The sequence below is a fragment of the Ananas comosus genome, linkage group 13 (genome assembly GCF_001540865.1).
Source record: "Ananas comosus cultivar F153 linkage group 13, ASM154086v1, whole genome shotgun sequence".
In the NCBI taxonomy this organism is placed as follows: domain Eukaryota; kingdom Viridiplantae; phylum Streptophyta; class Magnoliopsida; order Poales; family Bromeliaceae; genus Ananas; species Ananas comosus.
Window position 1 is genome coordinate 4075212 of NC_033633.1, and position 24406 is coordinate 4099617.

Genomic DNA, 24406 nt, shown 5'->3' on the forward strand with positions numbered 1-24406 from the left:
TGATAATTCTTTACTAGAATGCAAATAAAAAGGTGGCAGAACTAGTGCCCCTTTATATAGAGTCAAGATCGACTTCTCATCAAAGTCTAATTAGAATTCTATTTAATTTAAATAGATGAGAAAGTAATAAAATCTACCATATCAAACAGTCCTCAATCTGTTAGCATTGACATTTATTTATAGTATATCCATATTCAAATCCTAATGATCTTCCACTCGACCTATATTATTATATTCTACGAACAGATTAGCTAGACTCCAAGTTTGAATCAGATATTACAAAAAAAATTTAAGCTTTAGGAACAACAAAGTGGCATGCGCCTTATTGGTTGAGGGCCAAAAGTGTAATTTAAGCTTCTCTTTTATCCAAGAACATAAGTGAATTATTATCTGTATTCGTCAGATATTTATCTCTAATTTCAATTTCACTTTAAAATCTCACAGAATTCATGTGACTACATACATTCTCATTACATTTTAATTTTGCAACAGAACACTCGTCAAATGACTCTTAAATCAAAAATTGAAAAAGTAGTGTATTAAAATAAAACATAAAAGTTGTAATTCAGTGTGACCCCCGCCTATATGAAAAATTCTGAACTTCTAAAATAGACAACTCAATCGACGAATCATTACGACGGGTTGATAGAAGAAAAAAAATGACCACCTTTCTCCGTGTGTTTGATCAACTTCCCTTGTTTCGAAGTGAATCAGAAGAGAAATCAACCCCGTTTATCCACCATTCTACACTCTTCAAGCTGCTTTACAGTGCATGTTTTCGGTAGATCAATAGATTCACTAACCCTTCAAATTAAAATCGGGTTTAAAGATATAAATGTGTGATGGCACAACAAGTCATTTTGGTTAGCTTATGATAAAATGGAAGCACAATCAACCAACATCTTATGAGAGTAGCCGTAAAGGAAACAGCTTCGGACTTTCAATTGCTACTTCTGTAAACCTAGGCGTCATAGACACTGACACGAAATACGACACGATTCGAATAAAATTAAGACACGGACACAACATAGATGCCGCTAATAAAATATAATAAAATTATTATAATAATATATTTTTATTATATATAAAATATTAATTTTGATAAAATATTATTATATTTTTCATACGAATAAAAATTAATAAAATTTTTATTTATTCACATATTTTAAAAAAAGAAAATTCTCCGTCATAATAATTCATTTATATTGTCACAATAATTATATACATTCATCAAAAAACTAAAATATTTATTATCTTACAGTATATATGCATAAAAAAATAAAATAAAAATATGCATATATTTTTTTAAATTGTATGTGATATAAATCTACATTGAACGCATGTCCAAAGAGTATCCACGTCGGACATGCGTTCGATACGAATACGCATGTCCGACACGAACACGCGAGGCTTATAGAAATATCCGAGTAACAAAGAAGCATAAACTAGTCAGAAGAAACATTGATGAAAAATGGCACACAGAAATAATACATATTTATAAGGCACTTAGAACGATGCACTTAGAACTACTACACAACAACCCAGGAACATATATGAAGTATATTGAATTAAGGGCTGACAACAGAGTTCAAAGGTTTCTAACAGCAGGAACAGCAATGACAATACAGAGTAGAACAAACATAACAACAACTCACTCAACGGAAAGATATATAGGACGACGAATGGATAAGACATTCTCAAGACCAAACAAGCATATGGGTTATATACCTCCGGTCACTTCTACATTTCCTCCTGCGCCTCCTCCTCCTCATCCTCATACTCACCTTCCTCATCAGCAGTGGCATCTTGATACTGCTGATACTCTGATACGAGATCATTCATATTGCTCTCAGCTTCAGTGAACTCCATCTCATCCATGCCTTCCCCAGTGTACCAATGCAAGAAGGCCTTCCTCCTGAACATAGCTGTGAACTGCTCGCTCACCCTCCTGAACATCTCCTGTATGGAGGTTGAGTTACCTATGAAAGTAGATGCCATGGAGAGGCCTCTTGGCGGTATATCGCACACACTTGATTTCACGTTGTTGGGGATCCACTCGACAAAGTAGGAAGAGTTCTTGTTTTGGACATTGATCATCTGCTCGTCGACTTCTTTGGTGCTCATCTTGCCACGAAACATGGCAGAGGCAGTGAGGTAGCGGCCGTGGCGGGGGTCAGCAGCACACATCATGTTCTTGGAGTCCCACATTTGCTGGGTGAGCTCAGGGACAGTGAGGGCCCGGTACTGCTGGGACCCACGGGAGGTAAGAGGGGCAAAGCCGACCATGAAGAAGTGGAGGCGTGGGAAGGGGATGAGGTTGACGGCAAGCTTGCGGAGGTCAGAGTTGAGCTGGCCCGGAAACCGGAGGCAGCAAGTAACCCCACTCATGGTGGCGGAGATCAGATGGTTCAGATCTCCAACTGATAAAAAAAAAGGGTAGAACATTTAAATAAATATACATCCATGCTGGCTGTACACAGCAATAGTCATCTAATACCACTGAAGCATGTTTATTGCATATTTATCTGATGACTCTCATTTTGGACATGTTTTCGTTCACTCAGATATGCAATTTAAAAGCAATTCCTAGGGACGTTTAGCAAACTACTACTGGGTGATGCACCTCATTTATGTCCTCGAAGCATCCAATTATAAACATACAAATGCAAAGTCTAGGAAAAATATATAAATACATAATGTACTACCAACTATGAATCAATACCATCACAACAACAACTCGAGTTTCTATCTCCATCTTTCGAAAAGTAAACATTATGAAAACCATGTGCAACCAGAAATGTGCATTACAATATTTCGTATATCATTGCAAAGTTCATGCACTTAAGGCCTCTCCAAATAAAGCTCATCTACATCACTAATATTTCATGTTTCCATCCTATCCCCAAAAATTTAACTTCAATGCACCATATGTTTAGTTAGTAAGTACTTACACATGCATGAAGAGAATAGCAATATGCTAAGGGGAAACATTTTCCCATTATAAGCAATTCCAGTGCAGGCCATCCATCCAGTTTTATATCCATGCATACAGATAATTGCCGGGCAAATAAAACAAGGAGGCAATCAAGCAGTCATTTTCAGAACGCCAAATGAATAAATCATAAGATTGCGTAAATTCAGCAATTTGCAATACTGACAGAAAATCTGATTTCGACAACATAACATTTTATTATTCAATAAAGCCAACTAATACTTGGGACCAAAATATTCATGAAATTGCCACACTAAATGTTTATCCTACAAAAAGTCATCGCATCTCTCAATAGCAAGGATTTAAGTGTCGTGGCACGGGGTCATGCCGGAAACTTGCCGGCACGGTACGGCACAGTGCGTGCGATGCGTGCCGGTCAAAAAAATTCTTGTGTTCCGACACATAATAGCATTAAATATTTATTTTCTTTAACAACAAAATATTCTAACTACTTATTATATCTTTTTATCACATCTTTTGAATTTTATTGAGGAAATTACTTACTAATTTAAAGAATAGAGAGTTTTGAGCTGTGTCATCGGCACAGGGTCTGTATCGTGCCGGTATCTTGTTGGCACGGTACAGCACGGTAGATACGGCTCGTGCCGACGGGTACTTAAAACCTTGCTCAATAGTAAACAATATGAGAAAGGATTCGTAACATTTGCAAGGTAAAGCAAAAGAAAAACTTACAGCTAGGAGTGGTCAGCTTCAGAGTCCGGAAGCAGATATCATAGAGGGCTTCATTGTCAAGAACCATGCACTCATCTGCATTCTCCACTAGCTGGTGGACAGAAAGAGTGGCATTGTAGGGTTCGACGACAGTGTCCGAAACTTTGGGTGATGGGAAAACTGAGAAGGTCATCATCATGCGGTCGGGGTACTCCTCTCGGATCTTTGATATCAATAGTGTGCCCATGCCAGATCCAGTTCCTCCACCAAGAGAATGGCACACTTGGAAACCTAATTACATAAAATTAGATTAGAATTTGAAATCAAGTACATGCAGAACAGATAAAACAAACAGAGTACAGTGAGTTGAGCTCAATGCATATTATAAACATTTAAGGGAAAAAGGCAAGCAAGCAATCTCGATTCAGTAGGATATACATAAATAAACTTCTAGCCTTCAAGGACATCTATCTACTAGGCGAAAAAGGACATCTATCCACTAAATAAAACAAAATGGACCATCTCAAAAAGGGAAGGATAGAGAGAATAAACTAGTCACAAAATGGCAAAAATATGACAGCTAAAAAGTGTTAGAATGTTAAAAATTAAAGACACTCGAGTTAAACTTTAGAGATATGAAAGAAAATTCTATTGTATTATTAAGATACACGTCGAGAATGTCCGAGAGATCCAAAATTGTTGGAGTATTACCAAAACACCTTGAAAGAATGAGAGGTACACGATCAAATTTCACAGAGAAAGCTTAAAGGTGAAAAAGAAATGTGAACTCATGAAAGATTGGCGGTATTTTTACATTTCCCCCATACAAATCAATGATATTGATACATCTCAAGCTACTTGACAGTTTATAGGTTATACAGCAACGCAGGATAGATCGATCTTACGTGAAGCTTAAAACATTTAAGGTGCTAATGGATCGTAAAGGAAAATTGAAAGAATAAAAAGAAAACAACGAAACAGATTCATAATCTCACTACCTTGGAGGCAATCACAGTTCTCTGCCTCCTTCCTCACTACATCGAGCACGGCATCGATGAGCTCGGCTCCCTCAGTGTAGTGCCCCTTGGCCCAGTTGTTCCCCGCACCCGACTGACCGAAGACAAAGTTGTCGGGACGGAAGATCTGGCCATAGGGCCCGGTGCGCACACTGTCCATGGTCCCGGGCTCAAGGTCCATGAGCACTGCTCGTGGCACGTAGCGCCCGCACGAGGCCTCGTTGTAGTACACATTGACGCGCTCGAGCTGCACATCGGAGTTGCCTACATACTTTCCAGTGGGGTCGATCCCATGCTCGTCGCACACGACTTCCCAGAATTTGGATCCGATCTGGTTCCCGCATTGCCCACCCTGCACGTGGAGGATCTCCCTCATCTTTGCCTGGAAAGATGAGGCCGATTAGCCGGAAAGCGGATCAGAGCACGGATCAGATAAGAATTATACAGAAAATAAGATGAATTAAACAAAAATCACACAGGCATTGCTAGAAACCTAGATTTACGGGCCTCAGAGGTTTAGATCTAGAATTTTATCTACACACAAGGTCTATTTGGGGCCAGATCTACGATCAAACAAGGTTTAGAGAACAAATCGATTCAGCAGCAAATTTGAAGAATTTATGCTATAGAAAAAAAAAAAAAAAAAAAAAAAAAAAAAAAAAACAGAAGCTGCAATAAGAATTCAAAAATACGAATGTACGAGGACTAGATCAAAGGTTTAGAAATTAGAAATCGAATAATTTTACAAGAAAATGATCAAAAAATAGGAAAATAATTGATTCATAGAACAAAACAGTTCAGGAAACTAATTGATCAAACATTACAAGCACAGGAGGATAAGATCAACGGTTTAGTGATTAAAAATCGGAAAAATTACAAGAAAATAATAAAAAAAATCACGAAAATTGGGTGAAACCGGACGCAGGGATTAGATCGAAATGTGTTACCGACGAATTTGGGGATTTGGATTTCGACGCGGACGACGACGGAGATTGAGAAGGGAAAAAAGGGATCGGACGGAGTACGGGGAGTGGTCTTCGAGTCTATATATTGGGGGGAGTGAGGAGAGCTGGAGTGAGATCGGACGGCTGGCAAGCGTTCCCTCCATTTGTTTTGTAGGTGGTTGGATGCCGTTGGATCGAGATATCGAACGGTTGGTGGGGCCCGATGTTTCCTGCATTTGAAATGGTTTTTTTGGGCGTTAGATGACGAAAATGCCCTTGGAAATTTTTCTGTGGGTAGGGACAGTTGGTGAGTACGGAGGTCGGAGGAGGGGACTTTCCTCGTTAGTTTCACCGGACGAAGTAACGGTCGGGTCAGTTGGCCATAACGGAGTTAAGTAGCGGCGTTCCTGATTTTTTTAATGAATTACATGTCTAATTTTATTTAAAAAAAAAATTTACCAAATTAATCTTTTTTTAGTATCCTTTAATCTAGCCTCATTTTGATTCATTAGAAAAAAATTATTAAAAAATATTTTTTGGTGATGATTAGTGAGAGAATTTTTTCTCTCTTCTCCCTCTTTTCAAGCATGTCCTCTTTCTCCCACCTCTCCGTGTCATAATAAAATAATTGAGCGTGGTTTCAATGGTAAAATTAACGGAATTTAGTTCTGAACGAAATATAAAGAAAAAAATTCTATCCTTTCACGATTTATATTTGATGCTTCACCTACTACTAAGTTAAGACTACTATGAAACAAGATAAAGTTCTATGAAGTTGTAGAGGATCCGCTTGTACGGAGGGAGCTCTTGCATTTATATAGAAGGGATCTAGGCTACATAGTAAACTTTCTTGGTCACTTAAAACGCCTAGAATGCAAATAGTTATATTTCTGATGTTGTATTTCTAATCAATTAAATTTTTTTTCTGAAATTTATCCATCCTATCATATTTTAAAAAAATAAAAATTTATAAAAACTAATTTTTAATAATTTTAATATATTTAAATTAAATTAAATATTTTAAACATATTTTGTTTTTATATAATATATCTCAAAAGCTGGATTTGGGTATTATGCGAGCAGCTGATCGACATGTTTATAAAGTGTCGAATCGAGTAAAAGTCATTTTAGCACGAAATGAATGTGAAAACAACCTCAGAACATCAAAATCTGCTGAAATTAAAGTTCTTGGAATTTTTGGACACTCGAAAGATGTTTGGAGCGCCCGGACTCACTGTGCAGATTCTAATGGCTGCTCCTTCTCCGTCCATTATTCTTTCTCTCCCTGCTGGTGCTATAGCAGAGAACCTCCCTGACGAGCCGAGCCGAAGCTCCTCTTCACAGTGAAGCATGGTTTGTTAGCTAAGACCTGCTCATGGCTGAGAAGGAGAAGTAGAGATGTGGATTACTTCTTCCCTGCTGAGGTAGGTAATGTCGAGCTTTAGTTAGTTTTTTATCATTAGATTTTTGGAGTGAGTTTTTTTATTTTGTTTTAGTTTTCCTAGCAGTGTGTTCTGCTTGTTAGAGATGATTTCGTGGGAGACTTTGGAGCTGTTGTCTCAGTTTTCCTGGTGCTGCGAAGGTGTTGTTGGTTGCATTTCCAGGTGGGTATAAATTACTAAAATGATGATCTTCTTACTGTATCTAAATTAGAAATTCAGTATGTATACATATATATCATCTTGTTGATGTAAAATGAATTTAGCTCTAGGAGCCATGGTTTGACTGTATCGTTGCAGTATCAGTGCGATGGATACCTGGGGTAGTTTAGAAGGCATTTACGTTCGTGCTGGGCTGCCGAGCTTATTTTCTTCAGCAGAGTTTAGGCTGTTTCGGGTCGTTGGGTGCCGTCCGGGTTGGCGGTGGACCCAGATTCTTGTTTTGGTCACAGATTGTGCCGAGGGCACGTGGGTTTGGTTTGTAGACCTGTTTTGACCCTGTTTACATGATTTTGGCTAGTTGGAGCCTGTTTGAGCTCGACAGAGATACGCTGCATACTCGGTTGGGTAGCTCCCACTAGTGCCACTCCGGAGACGGGCGTTGTGCTTTTGCGTTGGTGTCGTGCATGCCAGTTAGACTTGCTCTCTACGGACTGATTAGTGTGGAGGTAGCTGGATAGTTTCAACTGGGTGGAACGGGTGTGTTCACAGTCCCTGGGACGGGTATGTTTACAGTCCCTAAAAAAATTGGGTCGGAATTAACATTACTACAATAGGCCAGCATAGAACATGATGGTATAATAAATGGTAGTTGTAGATTTTTATTCCGAGGCAAGGGCGTCACGAGTTAGAGCCCTACCAGACGTGCTGAGCTAGAGGTACCCCTACTGCAGATAGATGTTTTGTTTTGAGTTTATGTACATAGTATACTTAACTCGCCAGTGCGAGTAGCTCTGTATTTTTGGTATTGGACTATGTATATGGAACTCCGTTTGTTTAGCTTCTGTTTACTCTAGTAGCTTTATACTACTGTTTGTAGTATTGTATGGTTTATAGGTACAGCTGTCGCTTCATATACAGAAAAAATTTCTTTGTATACGGCGGATTTGTCGGCGTGCCCGGGGAACGTGTAATCCGGGGCGTGACAGGATCCTAACGGCGGGGACATATTTAAAAATATTAGAATTTTTGTAAGAATAACACAAGAAAATTAAACTTTGTAGCGATATATTTGTAATTCGCTATATTTACATGAGTTATATGCAATTAATCCAAAGACTAAACTGTGACGCTCATATAGAGCGATGCAGTGTCTCCAACCAATCAAATTGCTCTTTTGGAGTTCACCCATCCCATTATATTTTTTAGCAAAAAAATTTAATTGTATTTTTTTTTCTCAAAATGAATATAATTAGCTGGACATAAATAATGTGACGTAATTGTTACATTGTAAACTTTCTCTTTTGTTGTATACATCTAGGAGTGTAAACGAGCCGAACAAGAGCGAGCTGGAGTTAGCTTGTGTTCGGCTCGTTTAATAAACGAGTCGAATACGAACTGGCTCGTTAAAGTATTGAGCTGAAAAATTCAGCCGAACACGAACTGGCCAACAAATAATAAATTAAAAAGATTAGATTGAATATATATAAAAAATAAATTATAAATCTTATCATTAGACTTTTAATTAATAATGAAATTTAACATATAAATTCTTAATAAATTGAAGCTCGCCTTCTACTATTTTAGTCTGGTCTAAATATAAATAAAAAAAAATATATATATATATAGAATATTATTTATATAAAGAAAAAATTAATAAATCTATACACATATAATAATATAAATAAATAATAATAATAACAAATATAATAATTATATATATATATGAATATCTGCAAATCTATTAATAGAACGCTATCTTTTGCTCAATTTAAAAAATCCTTGAAATAAAAATGTAGGGTCAGGATGAATAGTTCAGGATACTTGATGGCCCCCCTAGTGAGTGGTCCCCATTGCGCTGTTGTACTAGTATACCAAGGTAGAATAAAGAAAAGACGTATCCAAAAGGCTAAAAAATTGGTAGCACCAAAGAATTTCTAACATATACCAGTCAACTCATATAATATAATATATATAATATACAAATATAATATATCGACCTGTTATCGAGCTGAACATAAGCGAACTGACCCCAGCTCGTGTTCGGCTCGTTTACTAAACGAGCAAGTCGATCTCGAGCTCATTTCGAGCCGAACACGAGCCGGCTCACGAACAGCGAGCTGGATTGCCACCCTTAATACATCTAGTACTTTTTTTTTTTATTAAATATCAGATGCAATAAGCATGTCTTAGATAGAGAAAGTCTATTGTGGCAATCACATCATATCTATTAAACATAATGAATCCACAATGTTTCTTGCCACGTGGCAAGATACCTTTCATTCTTAGGTTAATAGATAATATTTATCTCTTATATGAATCCCCAATATAAAATTTATGTTTCTTCTCCACTTCTAAATGCGTAATCCTTCACCTCTCCATATTTAATTACATGCATTATATTTTACCAATTAGTGAGCTTTGTAACTCCAATCCACTCCCCTCCACTATTAATCATTACTTCTAAATACTATGCTAAACCCTTCATCTCTCCACATTTAATTGCATACATCATATTCTATCAATTAATGAGCTTTGTAATTCTAATCCACTCCCCTCCACCATTAATCTCCACTTCTAAATGCTCAACCCTTCACCTCTCCACATTTAATTACATGCATTATATTTCATCAATTAGTGAGCTTTGTAACACCAATCTACTCCCCTCCACCATTAATCCCCTCACCCCCTCTTTCTTGCATGACATGTTATTTTTCATGCAAAAAGAAACATTATCATCTAATCTCTCACCCCACACTCATCTCCTTCTCTCTATCTCATTGTGTTAACAAAGATTATGAGGATGATAAAGAAGAAGAACATGCGAAGAACGTTGTCTCCTTCAAAAAATATCGTCCTGTAAAGTCCAGCCGCGGCCCATATAAATGCTCGCTGGGCTGGTCTGCACCGGAGCCGTCGCTCGCCGTGAACCGCCGCCGCTTCGGCTGCCTCCTTGCACGGCTCGCACGTGCCCGCAACTAGGCCGAGGGGAGCGCCGTCTTAGCCTTCTCTTCGCGGCGATGTTTCGCGGGAGCTCGCTTCTCAAAAATTGCAGGAACTTCTTGGTAAATCAAATTGTTTAAGAATAAGGATTTCTGTGGTTGATGTGATGGCAAGACTGTATCGGTTTAGATATCGCAGTTTGGTGATGCAGATGAGGTGTTTGTTCATAGGTTACAATAGAAATCCAGAAATGACTCGGCACGCGGAGCAACTACCAGTTGAAGATTAAGAAGATGTATGAGATTTGGATGAGTAAGAGAAGTGCTCCAAAAAAATATTAATTTTTTTAAGATTGATGTTTTTTGTTTTATTTTCATATTATGATCATTTTTTTGAGTAGACACTGTTGTGGGCAAAATTTCTTTCGTAGATTAAAAAGTATGATGCGGAGATTGGAGTCTGAGACGCCAACCAAAATTTTCTTAAGGCAGATACGTTAAGTTATTATTTATGTATTTCATATGCTTTTAGCTATTATTTTATTTTTTTAACAACTGAATTTAGTCATGTAAATTGACTGTACTTAACATGATATAGCTTTCTATAAGCTATAAATATAAATTTTATTAAAATATTAAAAATTTATTTTTATTATCTATCTGTTGCATCGCGCGGGTCTCTACACTAGTTATCTATAATTAGCCAATAATATTTTGCTAAAAATCAAAATAGGGTGGAGTTTTTGGGCTACTAAGCCTCCAAAATCTTATAAGTATAAAAATAGGCATTTAAAATTTTTATTTCTAAAAATAGATTGATAAAAATAATGAATTATTTATCATTTTTTTAAAAGCGGTGAATGATTCACCACATTTATCCTAATTTATATATTTTCTACGTCCAAACTTCAAAATGTATATAATATTAAATACTAAAAATAGTTTTAATTATTTAAAGAAAGTGATGAATGACTTACTATATTTAAAAGTGATAGTTTATTCGCCGTTCTAATTTTATAAATAATTTTTTTTTGAGAGATAAGTAGCACGCTATTCGTTTCGTTTATTTTATTTAGAAATAAATTTAGCTGAAAATATGAATTAATTAGGATTCGAATATAAAATCTCGAATACCAACCATCAAACCTTTAGCCAATTTAGAGTACTATTTTTATAAGGGAAAATTTCAAAAACCCCCCTTGTGGTTTCGTAGTTTCTCACTTTGCCCCCCTGTGGTTTAAAATGTATCAATTAGACCCCCTGTGGTTTCTTTTTTCTCTTTTTTTTTTTTATCATTTTCATTATCTTTTTTTTTTCTTAAATCAGTGATAAAGTTAAAATTAAGGGGTACTAAAGTGAATATTTGATAAATCTAGATGGATATCTGAAGTTTTTTGAATATAATTTAATAAAATATTAACGAAAAAGCTACCGAAAAGATAAAAACGAAACCACAGGGGAGGAGGGAGAATTGATACATTTTAAATCTAGAGGGGCAAAATGAGAAACGATGAAACCACATGGGTTCTTTTTTAAAGTTTTCCCTTTTTATAATTGTAGTACGTTCGAAGAGTATTAATAAAAGAGATTCTAATAGAGTGGTCGCAAAGTGGACGGCGGTCCGACGTGGCACTGCGTGGGACGCCTGTAACGGTCAAGACTTTTTCTCCCGTCGGCGTTAAAAGGATCGGACTACTCGAGTGAGAGAGGCGGCGGAGACGACGAGGGCGTCGGAATAGGATGGGGGACGAGGTGGCGGCGAGCCGTCTGTTCCGGATCCGACGGACGGTGATGCAGATGCTGCGGGATCGGGGCTACCTGGTGTTGGACTTCGAGATCAACATGAGCAAAGCCGAGTTCCTCCACAAGTTCGGCCCCGACTGCATCCGCCGCGACGACCTCCTCATCAACAAATCCAAGAAGAACGACCCCGCCGACCAAGTATATCATTATTACCACCACTATACTCTTACTCTTCTGTTCGATTTGTCGTTTTCTTCGGGATTTTAGGTCGATTTCTCTTGAATTGGCTTAAGAACTCATCTTGCCTTTCTCACGCCCCCAGGCTTCGGTGGAAGCACCCATCCGCCGTACGTGTATGGCTCTCCCATACGTACGAAGCGACAACCGGAAACATGCACTTCTATATATGCATACACACAAGGAAAAATATATGATTTTGGGTATCAAAGTAATGAAGTTCAACTATTCTATCATCCAATCGGTACATTCTGAAATATAAATTCTAATACCCTCTCGAATATGCCAAAAGGGGTGGAAAGCTATCTATCGCGCGATGCCCTTAGCTCGGTACCCCGCAGAAGAAGAAGGAGCTGAAAAACNATTCTAATACCCTCTCGAATATGCCAAAAGGGGTGGAAAGCTATCTATCGCGCGATGCCCTTAGCTCGGTACCCCGCAGAAGAAGAAGGAGCTGAACAACAACAACAATGGATGTAAGAGCTACTATAAATAGTTTCAGTGGGTACAGTAGCCGAAAGGGGTGCTATACTCCACTAGGTCTAATAGAGGCATCAATAATGTGAATAAGACAAGAGCGATAAAGGAGATAAATTAATAACCAACATGAAGCTCCTAATATGCCTTTCCTAAAGTTTCACCTAGACAATACTGATGTTCACCATGCCCAATTTCACCGACCGACTCGTAGTTCGGTCAAGCTCGCACATTTCGGCTCTTATGGGCTATAGTCACATACTTAAGGTCAAAATGCCACATTTGCAACAACTATAAAAATCTTCTTGGTACTTTGTCATTTTCATCGAACATGTGATAGGCATCTCCAATGTCATAGTCTCAAATAACTTCAAACATTACTCATTCGACATTAAACTATCTTGGCATGTTATTTAAGTTGATTTACCTTATGTCAAAGGAACAACAACAATGATAGGGCATGCTAGGACATAATGTTTCAAAACCTCAACATGAATCAACTTGCTCGTGAACTAGGGTTTCCACATATGATCAGGTATAACAAGTAAACATTGAGTTTCTACAATTAAGTGCCGCAGGATGCTAGAAGGTAGAAAACAACTAGAAACAAGAAGTAAGAAGATATAGTGGGAGATCACCTTTTCTGGTAAACTAGGGTCCGCGGAATCTCGTTGAAACTTTGTCGTAAACTCAATCAAAGTTGTTAGTCCACCAAACAACCCTACAAGAAGGGTTTCAATACATCAACAACAACTAAAGAGCCCTAGAATCTATTTTTTTTTCCAAATTTTTCCAAGAAATACTGCCTATAAGGAATCTCCCCAACAAAATCCTAAAAGATCACATACAAGGAGTTCAAAACATTCATCTTATCTATACAACGGCCTAGCTCTTAGATCCAAGCACCGTGCTTCTAGGGTTGGAGTCTCCAAGGCTTCTTTTATCAAGCATTGCCTCAACTTCGAGCTTGGAGGAATGGAGATCTCTAGAGGAAGAAGATGACGTGGGGTGTTAGGGTTTTGCGGGGGAAGAAGAAAAAGAGAGGAAAAAGAAGAAGTAGAAGATGGAGGAGTGGGGGGGAATGGGGTTTCTCTTGTAGAAGGGGGGTGAAAGGGAGAGAAAGGGTTGTGTTTAAATAGAGTTGTAACAAGAGTAACTAGCCCCCAAACAAAAGAAACTAGCAACAACTATCAATCTCAGCCCATAAGAGGTTTCGGGTGCCCGGAAGAACTTTTGGGCGCTCGAAAGTTTGCGACTATTGAGTCCAAAACTCTCGAGTTAAGCATTCGAATTGGTTTCCGGTGCCCACTTGCTAGTCCGAAATGTTTCAGGCGCTTGCGGGGCAATATGGGCGCCTAAAAGTTTAATGGTTCGAGCTAGTGTCTCTCTTAGTCTGAGCATTTAAAACTGATTCAGACCCCCGCTCTCTTGTCCGCAGGATTCGGACGCCTACCGAACAAGCTGTACGCCCGAAATATTAATAACTTGCGCTAAGATAGCTTTCAGTCTGAGCGTTTGGTACTGATTCAGACGTCCGCATTAGAAGGTTTGAAACATTTCGAGCGCCTGAATTTCCTTTTTGGGCGTTCGCAAATCAGAGAGGCGCCAACCCATTTCCGGGCGCCCGCAATAATTTACAGGCATTTGGATGACTAGAAAATTCTAGATCTTTAGTTTTCATGTCAACTTCGCACCAAAACCACTCAAATTCCTCTCTAACCTTTTCAAAACCTTCTAAATAGTATCAAATACTATTTTATATTGAAACTTTGCTAATTACAAAAGTTCATTATACTAAAGTCTTATTAAATTTTTGGGCTAAATAAACATCCTCTAATCTAAAGACGTTTCTCAAAGGATCGCCTAGACTTTAAATTCTGGCAACTAGATCTCCTGAACTTTTATCAAATAGTTCATTCGGCTCCTTCCCTCGAGCGACGTTACTAATAAAATAACGTGTTGGTGGCATGCCTTACAGATGATCATGTAAAACTTTGAAACACAAAATGGAAACTACTACTCTTTTCACGGATAAAAATAACCATAATGATGGTAGAATAAGCTTAATCCATCTCTGATTTTTTTTTTTTTTTTTTTTTTTAAATGTTGGAGTAGTAAGACTGGTATTTATGTTATTTAGAGCTTCACAAGATCACATGTAAGATATTTCTTGAGAATAGTTGTAATTGGTATCTTTCTTTGAGAAGAAGGGCCCAATGGACTATTCGATAAAGTTTAGGGTGTCCAGTTGCCAAAGTTTAAAGTTCAGCAGCCCATTTGCTGAAGCTCCAAAGTTTAGGGGGTGTTGTACATTTTTCCCTAAATATTTATTTGTTTCATGGGATTGAATGGCGTACTGAATGCTGGAAACCATGCTCAAGGTTTTTTCTGAAATAAAATTCTGGGTTAACTTGCATATGCTTTGCATAGATCGCCAGGTCAGTTATTGTTAAATTCTTTAGTTGGTATATTGATTGCTACATATGTGTCGAAGTTAGAAAATTTTTACTTTATTCCTGTTTGCAATCAATTTGTCTGGTGTATTTTCTCCTTTTCTCTGTTATGTAAATTCTCTTGAGCTAATTGTTTTTTTTTTCATTTTCTGATTGTAGAGTGATTATTTGCCGATTATATGAACTAAAGGTCAGTTTTTTAGTTTAATCTCTCTTAAATTAGCTTCATACTTGAGGTTCTCTTATTAAGCTATGCTAAATGGGCATGTTTTGTATTCATACATGTGTGATGAGTTTGAAACTGTAGCTTAATTGAATTTATTCATTGGTTGCCTGCTGTCTTTTTTCTGTTATATTTCAATTTATGTAGGTTAATTCATTTTTACTGATTGTGGGGGCTAATTAATGACTATATTTGTTAAAAGAGGTTGGTTTTTTAGCTTAATTATCTCAAAATTGGCTTAAAAATTCAGTTGGTTTATCAACCTCTTCTTTATTTGACGGGATTCTAGAAGCTCGAAACCTTTCTGAAGATTTTTGTTGAATTTAATTCTAGGTTAACATGCATATACTTTGCATCAGTCCTAGGTTCAATTACTGTTCAATTTCTTAGTTGGTTTACATATTTATCTTGGTGATATTTCTATTTCCTGGTATTCATTAATTTACTAGTTTGTATCTGGCCCCCACCCCCAATCTTTCTCTTTGCTAAATCGCTAATAGTGCAGGTTTTTTTAGCACCCTGGTAGCGGAAGCACCACTGCGAAATGCATTTGTCGTAGGCCCGTCGCATACTTAAGATTTCAAGTTTGCTTGGCATTAATATCAAGTAACCTTGTGCAGTTTACATCTTACCAAACAACTCGCATGTTTGAAACTTCCAAATTTGATATTACATTTTTAATACAAGTTCATACAAGTTTTAGTTCCAATATAATCTAATACATGCCCAAAATGATAATCCAAAATACAAGGATAAGATCCACATGTACAAAGATGGAGGCGATCACAATATGTTACTAAGTAATCGTCATTGTCTTGCTCAATCTCATCCCTGTGGTCATACTTGAAAAATTATAAAAATCACATAATGAGAATTATACACAATAGTTTCTAATGGAAGCTGCTCCCAAAGATGATAAGCCTCACTGAGCCTGATAGTATGTGATCAATGGAGAGATAAACAATGTTATGAATGACCAATATATACATAGAGTCTACCTATTATGATAAATAGTTTGTAACTATATACAATAGGAAAACAATGATAACATAGAGTAAGTATAACCAACTAGAACGGCCCAAACAGATATGACTTGATCCAAGATCGAGAAAATGCATAAACGCGGCACCCTGGCCTTAGTTGCAAGCATTCTCAACTCAGGGAGCAAAGGACTTACCGTGTTGGGCGCGACCATCACCGATAACCCTCTCATGCCTTCTCCCGTCCCAACTCCCACATACAAAGTCATCCCCGGTGGCCCACAGAGTAACATAAGCATAGTGGCAAGTCCAAATAGGGCTAATGTTTCAAACAACAACTCTATGTTGGGAATAAACAAGTATCTGGTTTGAATTCAACAGTATTGCAGAGTACAAAGAACTAAGTCCAACACTATACCACCTATCCACAAAAGGCATGGCTCTACTAATACAACATGGTAGCAAAAATCATTTTAGAGCATGTAATTATATCTCATGACAGCATGTACAACAACAGTAGATAAACAATGAGAACATGGACTTGTAGAACAACGAGGCAAGTAACAGAGATCATGAATTCGATTAATGACGACATATGCACGCATGATAGTAAAGGAACTGCTAGACTTTATCATTTTTGGTAAATTTTTGATATCAGAGTTGTTGATTTCAGAGTTGAATTTTTTGCTAATTTTATTAAATTATATGATATAGATCAACGAAGTTGAAAAGCTTTCCAGATTGATTTCGCTGAATGTTTCTCTAGCTTAGTCATATATTTGTGCATTATGATTGTTAGTTTGTGCTTTCTTAGGACCACTTGACTCAATATTTCTATTTAAGTGGAGTTTAAATTGCTTTGAAACTCATGCTAGTTCTTTCACCCCAGATAAATATTAACTTTTGTATGCAAGTTGGGAAACAAGTTTTTAGTATGGACACCCTTGCTTCTTTGCTTTGCTTAATTTTTTATTTTTGATTATGTTACGACGAGTGCACAAATAGAAACGAAAAATGGTAATCACAAAGTAGACAAACCACAAAACAGTACAATAAAATGGAACACAGATTTACGTGTTTATAGGAAAAAAAAAACCACGGGCGAAAGAGGAGAGAACTTCACTATAAAAAGAGGAGTATAATGTTGTGGAAGTACAATCCACTGTATTGCCTCTAGGGCAAAAAGAAGAAAGAAGTTCCTTAATGGGATTTCTTCATTATCAGCTCGAGCCCTCCGCTTTCCATCACGGACATCCACTTTTTCCTTCACAAATCATTTTCCAAAATTTGTCGCACCATGAAGCTGTTGGCGAATCAGGGGCACAAAATCAAAACTAATAACCAAATTTGGAGGCACATCTAACAGATTAAATAGTGCAATCAAACATTTCGAGGCAAATTCTTAAGTTCCATTGTTTCTCTTATTTTGCTCTGTACCTTAAATGCTTTTCTTGATTCTTTTACTTTGTTCTGTACCTTAAATGATTTTTTTGATAGTTTCTTTGCAACTCAGCTATCCTTGGGGCTGTTTGTCATTTTACTTCTGTTGTTCAGAATCATAAAATAGTTTTAATTCTAGATAAACCTACTTTTCACCCCTAGAGCAGTCAATGCTAAAAGGTAAAGCTGCAAATGCATTAGAGATAAACATTTTGCGCCCCAGCTGCTTGTGAGCCATGAGCTTTTGCGCTGGTCGCTTTGAGAGTTTAAAGTTTAGAAAGTAGTGCATTCCCTAAGATCAAACATAACCTTTGTTTGCATCAGTGATTGGTAACCAAAGTAGAACAACTTTGATTATATGGATTTTTACACATACGAGCATCGAAATTGAACATATTTGTATATATACTCCTATGGATTGAAAATTTGCATCTATACCATTAAAAATAGGTCATGTTTGCATATATGCCCTTATTCTCAACTTCTCATCAGAGAAAATTAGAAAATTAACAAAACTTATGAAATGACTGTTGAACCCTATATTTATTTGCACTAAGGTGATTTTTAGTTCTTTTAAGTAGTGTTGATGCAAAAATGAGGGCAATTTTGTCTATCCAAGCCTTAGTTAAAGTTGAAATGTCTATTGCCTGTTTATCTCCTAGTAACGGATGGGTGAAAGCCCTTTTTTGGCGAAGTTTCTGTCTAGAGGGGCATACACTTAAATAAGTATATTTTGAAGGATGTATATGTGAAAGCATTACCATTTGGTTGTTCTATAGATCAAGGATTTAAGTGCCCATCGGCACAGACCGTATCTACCGTGCCATATCATACCAACAAGATATTGGCAGGATACACTCCCCGTACCAATGGCACACTCAAAACTCTCTATTCTTTAAGTTAGTAAGTAATTTTCTCAATAAAGTTCAAAAGATTTGATAAAAATACATAATAAATAGTTAAAATATTTTGTTGCTAAAGAAAATAAATATTTCATGCTATAATGTGTTGGCATACATGAATTTGTAGTGCCCGGCACGCATCGGCACGGCTCGACACGCACCGTGCTGTATCGTGCCAGCAAGTTTTTGACACGACCTCGTGCCATGGCACTTAAATCCTTGCTATAAATGTACTTTAGATTTTTTTTTTTTTTTTGTGAGAGAGATTGTATGATTGATGTTTAGAGTTTTGGCTGAAGATCTTGATGTTTTAATGTATTTCTTGTTGCATTAATAGGAATATCAAGTCTTCTCATCCCTAAGTTTTCTGTATGGAGCAGATTTATGTTTTCTTTCCAAACGATGAGAAGGTTGGTATGAAACACATAAAGAAATATGTTGAATTGATGAAAGCAGAAAGTGTTCCCAGAGCCATGTTAGTTCTTCAGCTGAATCTCACTCCATTTGCCAAATCGTACCTTCAAGAAATATCTCCGAAATTCTTTTTGGAGGTTTTCCAGGTGACTTGGAATGGCCCTTTTATATTTCATCTTGCAACATTACAATGAGATTTGAAATTTTTGTCTACAGCACCTATCTCGATTTTATTTCTCACTAATTTCTGAGTAATAGAGTGTGAGTGGTATATTTATGATGAACAACAACGAAATGCAGGAGGCGGAGTTGCTTGTCAATATAAAGGATCATGCTCTTGTTCCTGAACACCAGGTGCTTACTAGTCAGGAAAAGAAGACTTTATTGGAGCGATATACTCTAAAGGAAACTCAGGTATGCGGTATGCCTTAGTTATTACATTGTTATTTAGGCATGTTGCTTGTATTTACAGCTTAATTGTTTCATGTTTGAATCGTAAAATTAATAAATCATATTTATGTATCAACTTCATATTCTACTGAAAGTGACAAATTTGGCGTTAGTTAAAGCAAGAAGACTAGCCTAGGGGTGAAAAGGACCCAATCCCGAATCCGAAATTTTCAGATAGCAATTGAATTTTTACTGTCCGGCTTGGATTCGGATTCCGATTCGGGTTCAAATTCAGTTTCGGTTTTCAAGTTTAAAAAATTTTCGGATTGGATCTGAATTCACTTTTCTTCTTTGGATTCGGATTCGGATTATCCCAATCTGAAGCAGATTTTGATATGTTTTCAATACGTAACATCCATTGTTTGAAAAGGCGCGCCTGAGGCGTGCGCCTCGGCACCTAAGTGCGAGGTGCGGGCCTCAGCTCCTCAGCAATAGCGAGGCGCAGCGCTATTGCTGAGGCGCGTGCCTCGGGCCTGAGGCGCGCGCCTCAGGCGAGGCACGAGGCGCTCCTGAGGCTCTGAGGCGCGTGCCTCACAATAGCGCCTCAGGCGAGGCACGAGGCGCTCTTGAGGCTCTGAGGCGCGTGCCTCACAATAGCGCCTCAGGCGAGGCACGAGGCGCTCTTGAGGCTCTGAGGCGCGTGCCTCACAATAGTTAAGTTTTCTGTGTTTTTGATTCAAGTTTTCGAGTTGTCGGGTTTTGAATTTGCATATTATACTTTAATCCGATAAGATACTCAAAAAACATTAAAAGAAATCCAAAAAAATTCAAGTTTTGGATTGTCGGGTTTTGAATTTGCATCTTATACTTTAAACTTGATAAGATACTTAAAAATTTTTGAAAGAAACCCAAAAAAACCCCTAAAAAAAATTAGCCGCTCGCCCTCTCCTCTCCGTCTCTTGTTCTCCCACATCCTCTCTCTGTCGAGCATTCAACAGCAGCTGTGCTAGCAGCAGCAACAAACCAGCGGTGGCCAGTACAAGCAATCAGCAGCAGCGGAAGTAGGAAAACAAGTAGTAGCAGCAGCGTCAGCAAGAACATCAAATTAAACTATATGCATGCATTTTTTTTACTTTTTGATGGTTATTTCGGAATTTTTTAATGTAGAATATCAAATTAAACTAGGCTTAATAAATGTATGCCTCGCCTTCTTGAGGCGCGCGCCTTGCAGTGTGCCTCGTGCCTTTTCAAACACCGGTAACATCCATGTTAAATTCATATTTCATATTATTTTTTTAGAATTTGTAAGTTTTTTATATTTTTGTAATTTATAATAAATTTTAAAATACATTGATAATATTATTTGCTTTTAGTTCTATACATTTGTTAAATATTCAATCGATATCTATATCCGTTAAATATCCGACATATATCTGAACCCATTTTTGCTGGAAATGGATTTTAATTTTAGTTTCCTATTAATATCCTAATCTGTTTCAGGATCCGACATAAAAATATGGATGCGGATATGGATTGAACACTATCTGATCCATGTCGAATCCATTTTCATCCCTAAGACTAGGTGCTTCAGTCATTTTGGAGGCCTTTTATAATTGTAGTTCAAATAATCAAGCCATGAAGTGTTGAATAAGTTACTCTACACATTGAAGCATCCGTGACAAGGACAAACCAGGAATTGTGTGTTGAGGTCAAATCCTTTTTAATTGGTTTTGAGTCACCTACTGTTTTTCATATGGGTTGTCCTTTATTTTCGAGAAAGAATGATATCCTTTTAGGGGCGTGGGCAAATACTGTTACACATATGTCGACCACAAAAGCGTAGATGAATAAGAAATTGCATGTGGAACAAAAATGATTGTAACGCAAGTGTCTTTGTTGGCTTGTGTTAATGTGTGATTTTCTCATTCCTCTTATGCTATAATAAGGTTCAATTACAAAAATCCCCCTTGCACTTTTGGGTCATGTCTCATATAGCCCTCTGCATGAAAAATTGCATCAATTACTCCCTTGCACTCTGTCATTGATTCAAACAGATCCAAAACGTAGGATCATCAGCATATTGGGTTGTAGAACTTCGCTAAAACGAGCTGAAGAGTAACTGTTGGGTCATTGAAGCTGCTAAGGAAAGCATAAGAAATAAACCTGTTTCCTGTATCTTTGAGGAAATTTGCTATCTCATGCACTCTTCCTTGTCCAAAATTTTACTTGGGATGTTACTATCCTAAAGCTCTTTTCTCTTATAATTTACTACATCTTTCGAAGTTAATTTCTTAACTTCCAACCGTAAGATTCTAGACCGTGGATTTATCGAGAATATCTATCTGGAAATTGCACCTGTTTGCTCATTATAAACTAATTAAACAGGATAAGAACAGGTATATATCTGCTGTTAAAATCAAGCTGCCTCATGTGGAAAACAAAAAACAGAACATTTGGGCATCACCTTTGCTTACTTTATACCTAATGAATGCTATGAAACTTCTTACTGTTAGATATTGTGGAACTTCATGTCTGTAATTTCTCGTTTGGTGGATTTCAGCTTCCAAGAATTCAAATTACGGATCCGATCGCAAGATACTACGGCCTCAAACGTGGACAGGTTGTGAAGATCATCCGACCCAGTGAGACTGCGGGCAGATACGTCACCTATCGATTCGTCGTCTAATTTCGGCAAACATTACATGTTTGTTTAAAAAAAAAAATAAATCTTGAAGCAGCGATTCCTGCTATTTAACTTGTATCTAGTATTTCAAAGCGTATTACATGTCTCGAGAAGGGCACAAGCTTTCTCCACCAGCCATAATAAACTCCTGTTTGATCGCTGTTTGAACGAAAGCGAAAGAAAAATAATACGTATAGCTTATATTTATACATGCCATCTTGAAATGTAAAAGAACTGACTGGAGTAGAATAATGGAAGTCTTCCATGACTCAAAGAGTCGAATAACGAAAGTCTTCCTGTTTCATGGACCATTTTGTACTGCTTTTAGATCACCCTATGATTTGCAGACTTCCTGTGCTAGGTTTCTTGGCGTGTGATTTGCATGGAGTCATGATCATGATTTAAATCTCAATTGATTTATTGGTTGATTGAAATGGAGACATTCTTTAGAGCTGCTCGTTTTGATCTCTGGGGAGCTTGTAGCTGCTGCAAGGATCCGGGATTCGCAATAAGGGCTTGTTTGACTGAGACTGAATCACTTGTCACCCGAGAAGTGAATATCTGGTCGAAGCAACAATTCTCGACTACAATTAAGCATATTTGGCCAAAGATTGTATGGGAAATGACTAAATCGTGCGGTAGTGATTTCAATCAGAGGAGCAACATTTACATATTATTTCTATCTTTGCAAGAAGGCTCCAAGTTGCCTGCATTATGTGTGCCAAACACTACCAGCTGTCTCACTTGTATGAAAGTGTTAGCAGCTGCATCAGATGTGTGACCAAATAGGCTCTAAGACTAATAATAGATCTGATCAAAATCCATGCTATTGTAGTACAATGTAGGAACAAGCTAAAAGCCTATTTCTCTCTGTCTCTCAATGTTTGCGTATGTTCTGTGTGCGCGTGCGCGCACGTGCGTGAATCTTGTTGGTTGAGGGGAGCGAAAATACCAGTTCGGGTGTGGACCGCGCCTTATGGACCAAGGCCAGGACTCAGGGTTTGTACAAATGCAGTCCCAGTCTAAACAATTTAAAAGCCCGTTTTCCATATATATATATATATATATGTCTATATCTCAACTACATGGTTTTGGATGTGCTATGGCAATAACAATTTTAGGGAATTAGTTCCCAGTTCCCAACCATACTCATTGTAGATAAAATGTATCTTGTAACATTTATTTATCCTTATGTTCTGAAGAGTATGCCCAACCTGTTAGATTTTAATTGGATTTTATTGTGATTTAAAACTTATTTGGCCTCTTGGATACCCCAATTCTTAATGGGCCTCGCTAGGGAGCCCATGCTAAGGTTTCCACATGAGAAGTTTAATCCCAAATTGGAAACCAAAGGCATGGTGTGGTTCTTTATATACTCTCATATTCTCAAGCTAGTTGTTTGGAAGAAAATGAGAGTTATACTCTCAACTAAATACGCGCACGGCACGAGCACGAGCACGAGTCGAGCCGGGCTGGGCTGGGCGGGCGGTGACGCGCGGTTCAGGCACCCGATTTATTTGATTTTATCTTTATCTTTATCTTTATCTTTATCTTTATCTTTTGGAGCTCTAATCCTAATCCTAATCCGTATTTCGTAGGCTTATCTTGTTCTATACGGAATTAACGCGTAGGAGCAAGATTTTGCCTAGTATATATATATATTGGAGGAGGTTTGATGAGTTCGACAGTGAATCGGAGCTTACCCTAATTATTATTTCTGCTTCTTCTCTCCATTAATATTTTGCGCTAGTTTTCGCCGAGCTTTCTAGTATTTCGTTGAATCTCTTAAAGCTTATTGGGTTCATCTTGCGTCACCTTTAAAGCGTGTCGACAGGGTGGAACGTGGACGTTGTATCTCTGAGAATAATTGCCCGGAAGCCTCGCACGTGGAGGGGCAATTTCGCTTCTAGAATAGTGCTCTGCACGTCTCGATCCACAGGCTTTTTCTACTCATTTTTTTTACCGTGTTTATTGTTTAATTTCTTTTCGGAGTATTTCTAAAACTGTTATTAAACTTTCGAATTGTGTTTTAAAGAATAGTTTAATAAAAGATCAAAAAGATTTTTCCAACACGCTTAAATGTGGAAAAACTAAGGTGAAATGTTCGGTCCAAGGGATTAAGGAGAATAAGGGATTTATTTCCCTTATTCTCTCCAACTGCACTAGGCATTGTTATTTTTCTCTTAATGGGTTGTTCTGGAATAATTCGTTAAAGGAGAGAATAGTAGTTCTACCCATAGGTGGAACAAACTATTCTCTATCTTATCTCTCTACTAATTAAGTTATAAATAATTATAAAA

At 37.5% G+C, this 24406-nt stretch overlaps 2 protein-coding genes across 2 annotated transcripts; one reads left to right on the forward strand and one right to left on the reverse strand.

Annotated features, from left to right (window-relative positions):
* Window positions 1466–5760, reverse strand: LOC109719570 (tubulin beta-1 chain-like). The gene is made up of 4 exons (XM_020246334.1): window positions 5628–5760; window positions 4663–5062; window positions 3686–3955; window positions 1466–2420 (listed from the first exon to the last, which is right to left on the reverse strand). Exons 2-4 carry the CDS (start codon window positions 5054–5056, stop codon window positions 1741–1743), a joined length of 1344 nt encoding a protein of 447 aa, XP_020101923.1. The 5' UTR covers window positions 5057–5062; window positions 5628–5760; the 3' UTR covers window positions 1466–1740.
* On the forward strand, window positions 11816–22407 carry LOC109719549 (DNA-directed RNA polymerases II and IV subunit 5A-like). The gene is made up of 4 exons (XM_020246303.1): window positions 11816–12105; window positions 19000–19179; window positions 19334–19447; window positions 21984–22407. The coding sequence occupies exons 1-4, from the start codon at window positions 11905–11907 to the stop codon at window positions 22107–22109; spliced, it is 621 nt and encodes a 206-aa protein (XP_020101892.1). The 5' UTR covers window positions 11816–11904; the 3' UTR covers window positions 22110–22407.

Bases quoted from the DNA above. Each gene is read 5' to 3' on its own strand.
- LOC109719570 (XM_020246334.1), bottom strand. From the start codon at position 5,056: ATGAGGGAGATCCTCCACGTGCAGGGTGGGCAATGCGGGAACCAGATC. The intron at 3,956-4,662 runs GTAGTGAGATTA...TTATGTAATTAG, and splicing joins GAACTGTGATTGCCTCCAAG to GTTTCCAAGTGTGCCATTCT. The intron at 2,421-3,685 runs GTAAGTTTTTCT...TTTTTTTATCAG, and splicing joins GAAGCTGACCACTCCTAGCT to TTGGAGATCTGAACCATCTG.
- LOC109719549 (XM_020246303.1), top strand. From the start codon at position 11,905: ATGGGGGACGAGGTGGCGGCGAGCCGTCTGTTCCGGATCCGACGGACG. The intron at 12,106-18,999 runs GTATATCATTAT...TGTATGGAGCAG, and splicing joins AGAACGACCCCGCCGACCAA to ATTTATGTTTTCTTTCCAAA. The intron at 19,180-19,333 runs GTGACTTGGAAT...AACGAAATGCAG, and splicing joins TCTTTTTGGAGGTTTTCCAG to GAGGCGGAGTTGCTTGTCAA.